This window comes from Pteropus medius, unplaced genomic scaffold (genome assembly GCF_902729225.1).
Source record: "Pteropus medius unplaced genomic scaffold, Ma_sr-lr_union100, whole genome shotgun sequence".
NCBI classification, from domain to species: domain Eukaryota; kingdom Metazoa; phylum Chordata; class Mammalia; order Chiroptera; family Pteropodidae; genus Pteropus; species Pteropus medius.
Genome location: NW_024340692.1, coordinates 14,191,601 through 14,204,862, shown reverse-complemented (window position 1 = coordinate 14,204,862; position 13,262 = coordinate 14,191,601). Strand labels below are relative to the sequence as shown.

At 36.4% G+C, this 13,262-nt stretch overlaps 1 protein-coding gene across 3 annotated transcripts in view; it reads left to right on the top strand.

Annotated features, from left to right (window-relative positions):
* SMARCA2 (SWI/SNF related BAF chromatin remodeling complex subunit ATPase 2) overlaps nucleotides 1-10,437 on the top strand; it is a 122,029-nt gene extending 111,592 nt beyond the window's left edge. For all 3 annotated transcript variants that reach the window (XM_039887353.1, XM_039887436.1, XM_039887524.1), the window contains 2 exons: nucleotides 7,946-8,088; nucleotides 9,500-10,437. In XM_039887353.1, coding sequence (XP_039743287.1) covers nucleotides 7,946-8,088; nucleotides 9,500-9,535 — 179 coding nt within the window. In that variant the 3' untranslated portion in view covers nucleotides 9,536-10,437. The remainder of the gene's footprint in view (nucleotides 1-7,945; nucleotides 8,089-9,499) is intronic.
* The last annotated feature ends 2,825 nt before the right edge of the window (nucleotides 10,438-13,262 follow it).

Here is a 13,262-nt window from a genome sequence, read left to right as displayed (position 1 = left end):
CTAGCATTTGACGAATAAGTCTATATAATCTGTCTCAGCTAGATAGTTCCTTATTTTAGAACCATATTTCTAATTTGTTTTCAAATAGCTGCCTTCTCATTTTATCTGTCAGTTTATTTTCTTTATCCATTCATCTCTTGATAGGTTGTTCCCGTATCTTGGCTATTGTAAATAATACTGCAGTGAACATGAGGGTGCATATATCTTTGAGTTACTGTTTTCGTTTTCTTCAGCTAAATACCCAAAAGTAGAATTGCTGGATCATATAGTAGTTTTTAATTTTGGGAGGACTCTCCATACTGTTTTCCATAGCGGCAGCACTGATGTACATTCCCACTAACAGTATACAGTGATTCCCACTCTCCCATCCTTGCCAACACTTGTTCTTTATTGATTTATTGATGATGGCCATTCTGAGGTGTGAGGTGATATCTCATTGAGGTTTTGATTTACCTTTCCCTGATAATTAGTGATGTTCAGCACCTTTCGTGTACCTGTTAGCCATCTGTATGTCTTCTGTGGAAAAAAAATGTCTATTTAGATCCTTTGCCCGTTTTATATTGGATCGATGGGTTTTGTTGTTGTTGTTATTTAATTGTATGAGTTCTTTATATATTCTGGCGATTATTTATCACATATATGACTTACAGATATTTTCTTTCATTCAATAGATTCTTAACTTTTCATTTTGTTGATGGTTTCCTTTGCCTTGAAGAAGTTTTTTAGTTTGATATAGTTAGTCCCACTTGTTTATTTTTGCATTCACAGTCTTTGCTTTTGGTGTCAAATCCAAACAATCATCTCCAAGATTGATGTCAAGGAGCTTACTGCCTGTGTTTTCTTCTAGAAGTTTTTTGGTTTCAGGTCTTATGTTCAAGTTTTTGATCCATTTTGAGTTAACTTTTGTGTATAGTGTAAGATAGCAGTCTAGTTTCATTCTTATGCATGTGACTGTCCAGTTTTCCTAACACTATTTATTAAAGAACTGTTCTTTCTCCATTATATATTCTTGGCTCCTTTGTCATAAATTATTTGACCATATATGCATGGATTTATTTCTGGGCTCTCTAGTCTGTTCCATTGATATATGTTTTGATCACCATACTGTTCTGATTGCTATAGCTTTGTATTATAGTTTGAAATCAGGAGCTGTAGTGCCTCTAACTTTGTTCTTCTTTCTCAAGATTGCTTTAGCTATTCAGGCTCTTTTGTGGCTCCATACAAGTTTTAGGATTGTTCATTCTATTTCTGTGAAAAATGCCATCGGAATTTTGATAGAGATTGCATTGACTCTAGAGTGCTTTGGATAGTATGGATATTTTAACAGTGTTAATTCTTTCACTTCCATTTATTTATCTTCTTCAATGTTTTTCATCAATGTCTTATTTTTAGGGTACAAGTCTTTCCCCATTGGTTAAACTTATTCTTAGGTATTTTACTCTTGATACAGTTGAAACTGTACATATAAATAAAAAATGAAAATATTAAAAAACATTAAACCATTAAAAATATGAAATATGAAAATATTTAAAAATAAGTGGGATTTTTTAAAATCTCTGCTTATTAGTGTATAGAAATGTAACAGATTTTTACATGTTGATTTTATATCCTGTAACTTTTCGGTATTTGTTTATTCTAACAGTTTTTGGGGGGATGTCTCTAGGGTTCTCTATAATATCATGTCATCTGCAAACAGTGATAAGTTTGATTTCTTCCTTTCTGATTTGGATGCCTTTTTCTTTTTATTGCCTAGTTGCTCTGGCAAGGGCTTCCAGTACTATGTTGAATAAAAGTGGTGAATGTGGACATCCTTATCTTGTTTCTGATCTTAGAATGCTTTTTGCTTTCACCATTGAGTATGATGTTAGCTGTGGGCTTGTCATATATTATGTTGAGCTATGTTCTCTCTATACTCATTTCGTTGAGTTTTTTTCCATAATTGGTTGCTGAATTGTGTGAAATGCTTTTTCTTCATCTATTGAGATATTTTTTATCCTTCATTTTAATGCAGTGTATCACATTGATTTGCGAATATTGAACCATCCTTGCATCCCTAAATAAATTCTACTTGATCATGACGTATGATCATTTTAATATATTGTTCAATTCAGTTTGCTAATATTTTATTGAGGATTTTTACATCTATGTTCATCGGGGATATTAGCCTGTAATTTTCTTCATTTGTGGTGTCCTTGTCTGGTTTTGGTATTAGCATAATGCTGGCCTTCTAAAATGAGTTTGGAAGTGTTCACTCCTCTTCTTTTTTTTGGAAGAGTTTAAGAATGACAGATAATTTTTTTTAAATGTTTGGCGGAATTCACCAGTGAAGCCATCTGGTCCTGGATTTGTTTCTTGAGAGGTTTTCATTTACCAATTCAATCTCCTTATTAATCAGTCTGTTCAGATTTTCTATTTAGTCATGATACAGTATATCGTACGTCGGTAATATACAGTAGTTGTATATTTCTAGGAATTTGTCCATTTCTTCTAGGTTGTCAAATTTTCTGTCATATAGTTAATTGTTCATAGTAATCTCATAATCCTTTGTATTTCTATGGTATCAGTGGTTATGTCTCTTCTTTCATTTCTGATTTTGAGTCCTCTCCTTTTTTCCTTGGAGAGTCTAACTAAAGGTTTGTCTGTTTTGTTTACCTTTTCAAAGAACCAGCTTTTTGTTTCATTGGACTTTTTCTATTTTTTATTCTCTGTTTCACTTATTTTCATTTTGATATTTGTTATTTTCTTCCTTCTTTTAACTTTGGACTTTGTTGGTTTTTTTTTTTTTAGTTCCTTGAGGTATAAATTAGATTATTTGAGATCTTTCTAGTTACTTGATTATAGGCATTTGCTGCTATGAGCTTTCTTTTTAGAACCGCTTTTCTGTATCTCATAAGTTTTGATATGTTGTACTTCCATTTTCATTTCTATAAAGGTATTTTTTTATTTCCCTTTGATTTTTTTATTGTCCCTTTTTTCGTTGACCCTTTGGTTGTATCGTAGTACATTTAATCTCCACATGTGTATGAAGTTTCCAGTTTTCTTATTGTAATTGATTTTTGGTTTTATACCATCATGGTCAGAAAAGATGCTTTATATTTAATCTCCTTAAATGTATTAAGGCTTATTCTGTGACCTCACCAATGATCTATCCTGGAGAATGTTTCACGTGTACTTGAGAAGAATGTGTATTTTATAACTTTTGGATGGAATTATTCTGTATATATCTTTTAAGTCCATCTGGTATAAAATGTCATTTAATGCCAATGTTTTCTTACTAATTTTCTGTCTGGATAATGTAGCCATTGATGAAACAGGAATATTAAAATTCGATACTATTATTGTATTGCTGTCTATTTCTCTTTGGGTATGTTAATATTTGCTTTATATATTTAGGTGCTCCTATGATGTGTGCGTAAATATTCTTAAAGTAGTTCCTTTAACATTTCTTATAAGTCTGGTTTAGAGATAGTGAACTCCTTTAGCTCTCGCTTATCTGGAACGCTCTTTATCTCTCCAATTCTGAATGATAACTTTGTAGGTAGGATATTATTGGCTGGAAGTCTTTTGTTTTTTTTTTTTATTTCTCAGCACTTTGAAAATACTATGCAACTCCCTTCTAGCCTGCAAAGTTTCTGCTGAAAAAAAATATGCCTTTAATCTTATGGGAGTTTCTTTGTATCAATTTGTTTTTCTCTTGCTGCTTTTAAGATTCTCTCCTTGTCTTTAGTGTTTGACATGTTCATTATAATATGCCTTGATGTGGGTCTGTTGGGGTTCTTCTTGGTTGGCACTCTCTAGGCTTCCTGGATCTGGATGTATGTTTCCCTTCCCAGGTTAGGGAATTTTTCAGCCATTATTGCTTCAAGTAAATTTCCTCTCTTCTCTTTCTGGTACCTCTTCTCTTTCTGGTACCCCTATAATGCAGATTTGGTCTGCTTGATATTGTCTCATGAGTCCCTTACCATATCTTCACTTTTTTTCATCCTTTTTTTCTTTTTGCTGCTCTAATTGGGTGAGTTCTACTGCTCTGTCTTCAAGATCATCGATTCTTCTGCTTCTTGTAGTGTGCTGTTGAACACTTCTAGTGTATTTTTCAGTTCCATTATTATATTCTTCAGCTCTATGATTTCTGTTTGGTACTTTCTTGTACATTGTATCTTTTTGTTGAAATTCTCACTGTGTTCATCCATTCTTGTTCCAAGTTCAGTAAGCATCTTTACAACAATTATTTTTAAGTCTTGCAGGTAAATCACTTATCTCCATTTCATTAAGAACGTTTTCTGAGGTTTACCTTGTTCTTTCGTTTGGGAAATATTCCTTTGTATCTTTGTTGTCCTGTGACTATGCTGGTTTCTATGTTATTCTCTAGAAAAAAAACAGCCACCTCTCCCAGTCTTGAAGGAGTGGTCTTGTGTAAGGGATGAACCTTATCATTCAACACTGCTCTAATTTTTGTTTGTCTCTTAAACCTTTATAATTGTCTGAGCAGCCTATTTTGTTTTTAGTGGCTCCCAGTAGTTCAGGGTGTGATAAGACCTGTCACTGTGCCAAAGAGGAGAATCTCAGTCAGCCCCTATATTCAGGCCAGTTGGAGGCCAGATCCTCATGCAGCAGCTTTTAAGTTATGTAAATATAGAGAGTCCTGTGAAGACTGCAACCATAAGCCCCACTGACCACCAGAGCCAAGCAATCTAGAGGTGTCCCATGGGGCAACAGTCACAAAAACCAGGGTAGCAGATATGTTGTTTTTGGCTGTGTTATCTTTCTAGAGGTGTCCCATAAGCAACAGTCACAAAACCAGGTAGCAGATATGTTGTTTCTGGCTGTGTTATCTTCTAGAGGTGTCCCATGGGGCAACAGTTACAAAACCAGGGTAGCAGATACGTTGTTTTGGCTGTGTTATCTTTCAGAGGTGTCCCATGGGGCAACAGTCACAAACCAGGGTAGCAGATATGCTGCTTTTGGCTGTGTTATCTTCTAGAGGTGTCCCATGGGGGCAACAGTCACAAAACCAGGGTAGCAGATATGCTGTTTTGGCTGTGTTATCTTTCTAGAGGTGTCCCATGGGGCAACAGTCACAAAAACCAGGGTAGCAGATATGCTGTTTTTGGCTGTGTTATCTTTCGTAGATAAGCTGTCTTCTGGGAGATACTTGCACTCTAAATGTGACAAAGGGAGAGTACAAAGATAATGCCAACCCTCAGAGGTCTTTGGATAGGATTACAGTCAGCCCTTTGATTTTGTGTTAAATTAGTGGTCTGTCCCTCTGGCCGGTGCTTTATAATAAGCAGAATAAGCCTCTTTCACATAAAGTCTGGGCACCTCTCAATCAGCTGCCTCTGCACTGGACCCTGAGGTCAGAGTCGTTTCTCAATTCACTGTTGCCCTGTGGGTCTTGTGGACATAATCCCCATTGGTTTTCATAGCTAGATGTTTTAGGGGCACATCTTAAAAGTTGAGGTGCCTGATGTGGGGTTCAAACCCATCACTCCTCAGGGAGAAGTTCTGGTTTTGAGTTCCTTCTTAGTTGTAGGTAGTCACACTAAGGGTGAGGTTTGTGGTGAGATTGCTTCTCATACCTGCCTCGATATGGGTTTTTTCCTCGTTTGCCCAATGTGTAGATGTCACTCGGCTAGTTTTGGGGGTTTTTAGACGGAACCGTTTTATATATAGCTGTAGCTATGGGAGGAGGTGAGTTTAGGATCTTCCTACGCCACCATCTTGGACTGGGGCTTACTTGGTTAATCTAGGATAATCTCCCTAGCTCAAGGTCAGCTGAGTAGCAATCTTAATTCCTTTTGCCATGGATTGTAACATATTCACAGGTTCTGGGGATTAGACATGGACATCTTTGGGGGGCTGTTACTCTGCTACCACCTTTGGTAATTAGAGCTTTTCATGGGTCCATATGATACTATAATAAAGCCTTAGGGATGCTGTTTATAGGGCTCACCTGATGGTCTAGCCATTCATGGCAGCCTGTTAGGTAGGTTTGTTTTTTGTTTTTTGTTTTCTTTTGAGAGGGACGTATCCACTGACCCACAAAGCCTGATAGCTTAGAGTGTCCCACACTCCAAGGTTCATTTAGATCATGTTCTTGAGGATGCATTTTCTTACCTTTACTGCCAGTCTTCTGCCCTTTCACACCTTGCATGGATTTCCTTTACTCACATGTCAGGAAGAGCTACACCTGTGTAGATAAAGATATTTCACTTGTTCTTTGCAAATTATTTAGAAATTTTTTAGTGTCCTCTATATCTTCGTGCATTTCCATTAAAAGGTAGACTTTTTCATCACCAATCTTCTCTTGTTTGAAATTACTCCACCCAAAGCCCCAGACCTCCACCTTATATAGCTCATTAAGCAGCAGACATTTGGATATGATAGAAGTCTTGACTAGGAATACTATTTTGTGTACTAGGATTGCCAGCCTTTGCCTCATTTGGGAGAAGGGCATGTGCTGCCACAATACTTCAGAACAGCTCTGCTCTCATATTTTTTGTTTAGCCTACATACACTTTCATGGAAGATTTCACTTTTGTAAATGTTTTGTGGATATCTTCACTCCAAAAAACAAGTCTGAAAAATTCTCATCTCTAAGATTCCTTCAAGAGCTATGATTCTATCCATGATGATATCTATTTCTAGGTGCCTTAAGACCCACCAAACATGATATTCTAGCAAAACTGGTTTGAATGACATCCTCAGTGGCTCCATCATCAAATCCTAAAAATGATGTTCTATGGACACTTTTCCCAGAACAATGCTGTGGAACAGATTTTCTTTATACCTTGGGATAAGCCCCTATATCTATTTTACAGCACTTTGAAATCTTCCCAATGTTTTTATTTCTGTCTTCAGGATAGCCCTGTGAAAGTAGAAATGAGTGCTGTCTCTCTGAAGGCTACCTTAGCAGAACACTTTGATTTTGACCGTATGGGTATGTCCACCATACCCTGCCCCCAAATTTGACCAAGATATGTTGACAAATAGCTTTATGGTAGCTTTGCTCTTAGTGGCAAAAAAGCTGAGAACTTCAGTGCCCATCACTAAGGAACTCGTTAAAAAATTAGAGTGTACCCATAAAATGGACAATTTTCAGGCATTAAAAAGAATTAGGCAGGTGTTGTGTAGTAGTTGATGCATAGAAATGTCCCTACATATGTGAGTGAAAGAACAAGATGTGGAATATGGGCATAGATAAAGATCCCTTTGGGATAACTCTGTAAAGCATGCGTGTCTGTGTGTGTATACTTGGATTCTTCATATTCTCTCTATATAGAATCATATGCAGAAAATTTTATGGAATCTGTATATATAGAGAGAATCATACACACATACACAGGGATGGATATATTTGCAGGTACAATTGTATACTTTTTTCCTGGAAATAATCACCAGAAGGAGAACAGTAGGCAGAAAGACTAGAGTTGAGGGAAGGATGCTTTCAAATTCATTTGTTTGAATATGTTGTTTTCTCGCTTTCCATTTTGAACCTTTCTATGCTCTTAAAAGCATTATGCAACTCTTTGAATTTTCTTTTTGTTTGTCAGCTAGAGTTATCTACACAATAAAATTATTGGCCTTTTCAACCCTTTACATTTATTTATGCTTTTTAATGTCAAAGATCTTTCTAAATAGGACAGGAAGATCCTACCCTGTTCAGCCATTGGGAAACAGGAAAAGGACCCAGCCCAGCTGCCCTCCATGGGACCTCGTTCCCTCTTGGTGCCTGTTCAGGGTGACTATGTAACTTATTGTCCAAACCGAGACAAGTATTATAAGGGGGTGTGAACTAGACAGGATGACAGAAAACAGGCATCAACCAAGAATGTTCTGGGTACTTCTGAACATTTGATTTGTCATCTGCAGATTGACAGTCTTTTTACTACCTGTAAAAAGGTTTTCCTGTGATTCTTCATTGCTGTCTTTGTTTTTGTTGTAGCAAAATCCGTTAAGGTGAAAATCAAGCTCAATAAAAAAGATGAGAAAGGTCGGGACAAAGGAAAAGGCAAGAAAAGGCCAAATCGAGGAAAAGCCAAACCTGTTGTGAGCGATTTCGACAGTGACGAAGAACAGGATGAAAATGTAAGTGGGGCTGGCTCTGACTGAAGCTGGACAGCCCTCTCCGCTTGTTTTCCTCTCATATTTTCATGTGCCTTCTAACCTCTTTATTACCTAGAAATGAAAATGTAAAGATTTGGTGAGATTTCATTTTTGAAGGATGTGAACTGAGCTGCATGATTTATAACAAAGAATTTGGGTCTTTGTTTATTGCTTTTTTAATAGCTTTCAAAAATGAAAAACGCTAAATCAAGTTTCCTTTCCCCTTTCTTATCTTCACATCGCTTCCTTATATAGTTTTCTCCGTGGCCCGTTAATTTTTTATATCTATAACACCCAGGATTGTGCCTAGTATATAGCAGTATATAGATGAAATGGTTCAATGGAAGAATAGGTGTTAGGATGTCAGAGTTTTGGTTTTGAGTTGATTTTTAAGATACTATACAAAAAAAAAAAAAAAAAAAGATTAAAGCAGTGATCATATTAATTCAAAAAAAAAAAAAGATACTATACCAAAAAACCCAGATGAACTTTTAAATACCTAGAGGTATTATTTTTAATATTTGAAAAGTTCAGGGACCATTTATGGAGCCAGGCCCTGAAATAAGTACCTTCCTATATGATACTATATTTAATGCCTCTATTAGCATCATGAGATAGCTATCACTCTCAACATATAGAAATCAGTGCTCAAGTTATATATATTTTGCTCCAGGACCTATAAGTAGATAGCAGAAGCTGAATTCAGATCCACACAGCCTAATAACTCTGTCTAGTGTGCTGTCTCTGACTTTGGGCAACAAGGCAGCAGTGCTGACAGAAACTTCTAATACCTTCCCTTTTGTAGTGCCTTCCATTTCATTCACTTTTCAGAAGACCTAAGGTTCCCCACCAGCCAGCCCCTTACTTCTTTATTTCTGGAAAGTTAATTTTCGGCTTTAGTATGCATTCTTGTTTGATTTTCCCTCAACACATTGCCATTTGGGTCTGATAAAGTTTCAGAGTGTTTATCCCCCCTGCCCAGCCTTAACCCTTGACACGAGCATTTTCACATAATTTAAAATACTGTGTTTTCTTCAGTAGACTTACCAGGAAGTAGACATCAGATTCATGGTACTTTTTTCTCCCATGAATTGTCTAAAACAGTGCTGAAAATAAAAATTATTCGCCCTAAACCTTTCATGCCAAAGTGTGAAAGAGTGAAACACTGGCATAAAGGGTGGACATTGCTTTGGGCTTTTTAATTCGGAACACCTTTTTTCAGCTTAGAGGCTGTTGATGCCTCTTGAGTATCTTTCCATCTTCTCACAGAATAAAGAGGTTTGGAGGGTTATCTCTTTCTAAATGTCACTTTTTTTTCTACATTGCCTCTTGATGGTTTATGTCTTCCTTTTCTTGTATGTAACTTTATTCCATTTTATCTTTTTACTTTTAGGAACAGTCAGAAGCAAGTGGGACTGATGATGAGTGATTGATATGGACCTTTTTTTCCTTGGTAGAACTGAATTCCTTCCTCCCCTCCCTCATTTCTACCCAGTGAGTTCATTTGTCATATGGGCACTGGGTTGTTTCTATATCGTCATCATAAAAACTAGCTTTAGGATAGTGCCAGACAAACGTATGATATCATGGTGTAAAAAAACACACACACACACACACACACACACAAATATTTGTAACATATCGTGACCAAATGGGCCTCAAAGATTCAAAGATGAAAACAAAACAAAGCTTTTGATGGAAAATATGTGGGTGGAAAGTATATTTCTATGGGTGGATCTAATTTGGTAAGTTTGATTGTGCCTGGTTTTATCACCTGTTCAGATGAAAAGACTTTTTTTTTTTTTTTTTGTCTTTTGTAGCACTGATAACCAGGAGAAGCCATTAAAAGCCACTGGTTATTTTATTTTTCATCAGGCAATTTTCAAGGTTTTTATTTGTTCGGTATTGTTTTTTTTTACACTGTGGTTCATATAAGCAACTTTAATAGGTGATTAATGTACAGTAGTTAGACTTCACCTGCATAGACGTTTTTCCATTTTATGCTCTATGATCTGAAAACAAATGCTTTTTGAATTGTATAAGATATGTCTACTGTAAACATTGCTTAATTTTTTTGCTCTTGATTAAAAAAGTTTTGTTGAAAACGCTATTGAATATTGCAATCTATATAGTGCATTGGATGGCTTTTTTTGTCAACCTGATCTCTTATGTTACCAATGTGTATCGTCTCCTCCCTAAAGTGTACTTAATCTTTGCTTTCTTTGCACAATGTCTTTGGTTGCAAGTCATAAGCCTGAGGCAAATAAAATTCCAGTAATTTCCAAGAATGTGGTGTTGGTGCTTTCCTAATAAAGAGATAATTTAGCTCAACAAATGTTGCTTCTTGTTTTTGAGTGCTAGAGGTTTGAGAGCTGGTGCCTGAGTGAGTCTCCTGCAGAGATTTAGATAGGCTCTTGGTACAGAATACTTGGTAGGGGAGGGAAAAGAGACTGAGAGAGCCAGAGCCAGTCTTCTGAGACGAACCAGGTGTCACAAAGAAGAGTAGTCTTATTTGATGACTTTAACTTAAACAACAGCAGAGATACTGCCATGGACCAAGCCACACTAAACTTCTCAATCTTTTCTAGTGTTTTAAATTTCATTTACTAGCCAGAAAATATTTTCCTCCAAGTCAACGTAAACTCACCTCAAAATTTTTTCTCTAAGAACACTTATTTTCTTTGTCATTTTATACACACACACACACACACAGTCATCACACACACACACACAGTGAAAAGTAAAAAAAGTACCCTCCCAAAAAAATCACTCCATAGTAACTACAACCCAGAGCAAAGCACTTGAGATTTCCAGTTTTTGATCTGGCACAGAAGAGGCGTGTAAGTTATCTGTCCCATCCACACAACGAGAAAAAAAGTTGAACAATATCAGGCTAGGAAAACCTAATCTATAATTAATGCATGCTGGAGACTCAGTGCAGACAAGTTTGAAAGAAAAATTCCAGGGGGCGTGAGTCTCAGGAGGGGCCCCCACACTTTAATGAGCTTCACCTCCAGAGCATTATCAGGTTCCAGTGAAGATAGGAGGAAAAAAATCTTACCTTTCTAGCAGAGGGAGGAAGTGGCCATTTTGAAATATACCCAGTATATGCTGTTCTTAACAAGTCCTCAACAGAAACTTACCAGAGCCTGACAGATCCGAAGGAAGGGAAATAAATACCCAACTCCAGTACCCTCTAACCTTCCTGTCTCTCCTAAGATGGAAAAACAAAACAGAAGCACTTATAAAGGGCACAGGCTCACTAAAAGACAGAGATGTAATGAAAGGATATAGAACATTTATCATCCCCCAACCTTCCCCTTCCCCTCACCACTACATCAATAGGGCTTCTTCTGTATAATAACGGTAAGATAAAAACTATACAACAAAGACAAAAATAAGAACAGGAAAGTTTAGCCTCTGACACCTATAGCTACAGTAAACAGCCAAACCTAAAACCTCACACTAAATTCTTTTTACCTACTATAAAATGTCCCACTTAGCAACAAAAAATTACAAGGCCAATTAAAAGACAACATGTTTTGAGGAGACAGCAAGCACAGATATGGCAGATTGGAATTATCAGACTGGGGATTTAAAACAACTTATTAATATGCTAAGGGCTCTAATAAAAGATATGCAAGAACAGATGGGTAACGTATGCCAAGAGATGGAAACTTAAAGAGTCAAAAGGAAATGCTAGAAATCAAAACACCATAATAGAAATGAAGAATACCTTGGGTCAGCTCGGTAGACTAGACATAGCCAAGGAAAGAATCAGTGAGCTTGAAGACATGCCAATAGGAACTTCTAAAACTGAACTTTAAAGAGAAAAAAAATGAAAAAAACAAAATCTAAGCACTATGGGATAATTGCAAAGGGTATAACATAAACATAATGGAAATATACCAGGAGAGGAAAGAGAAAAAGGTACAGAGAAATTTGAAGCAATAACGACAGAATTGCCCAAAACTGAGAGATGACAAACTACAGAGCCAGGAAGCTTAGAGAACACCAAATTGGACAAATATCAAAAATCTACACTTAAGCATATCATTTTCATATATTTAAACTGTAAAAAATCAAAGAAAAAATATTGAAAAAAGCCAGAAGGGAAAAAATACCTATAAAGTAGCAAGGATAAGAATTATATCCAACTATCCTCAGAAACCATGCAAGCAAAAAGAGTAGAGTGAAGAATTTGAAGTGTTAAGAGGAAAAAATGCATGAACTTAGAGTTCTGTATCCTGTGAAATTATTCAAGAGTAAAATACTTTCTCAAACAAAAACAGAGTTGACCTGCCTTGCAAGAAATGTTTGTTAGAGAAAAGGAAAATAATACAGGTCAGAAACTTGGATCTATATAAAGGAAGAGTATTGGTAAAGGAATAAATGAAAATAAGAAATTTTATTACTCCTATTCTTAATTGATCAAACAGGTAAGAATTTGTTCAAAAAATAATTCCACGATTATAGCTTATGGATAAGTGAAACGAATGACAACAGTATTACAAGGGATGGGAGGGGGGAATTTTGGAATACTTCGTTATAAGATACTTGCACTATCTGTGTAATGGTATGGTGTTATCTGAAAATGGATTTATATTAACTGTTAATGTATATTGCTAACTCAAGGGCAGCCACTAAAACAGGTACAATTTTATAATTGAGGAAAAAGGAGAAGAGAAAGAAATGGATATGAAATACTTAAAGCCAGAGGAGGAAGAGTGGAAGACGACAAAAAAAAAAAGGACAAAAAATAGGAAATAGTAACACACATGGTAGCTGTCAATCCAATTGTATCAATAATCACTTTAAACATCAATGTTTTAACTACACCAATTAAAAGAAAGCGTCGGAGTGGACCAAAAGACAAAACCCAACGTTACGTCGTCTATAAGAAACCCATTTAGTCATATGTGGAAAGGGCTTCTTGAGAAATCCAAGTATCCCACATTTGCTCCTGTCATTAAACTTTGTTAAATGATGAGGACTCTTCTGTATGTTCTAAGAAGGCAAAGGTTGGCAACTGTGGGGCCCTGAGGCCTAGTTCTTTGCCAGCCCCCTAAGCTGGCAGGAATCTCAAAATTATTCTCCACCCCTGGGCTTCTAAGGAAATTTTCTTAGCCTGGTGGCTTTTGGGGAAGCTGGCCCAT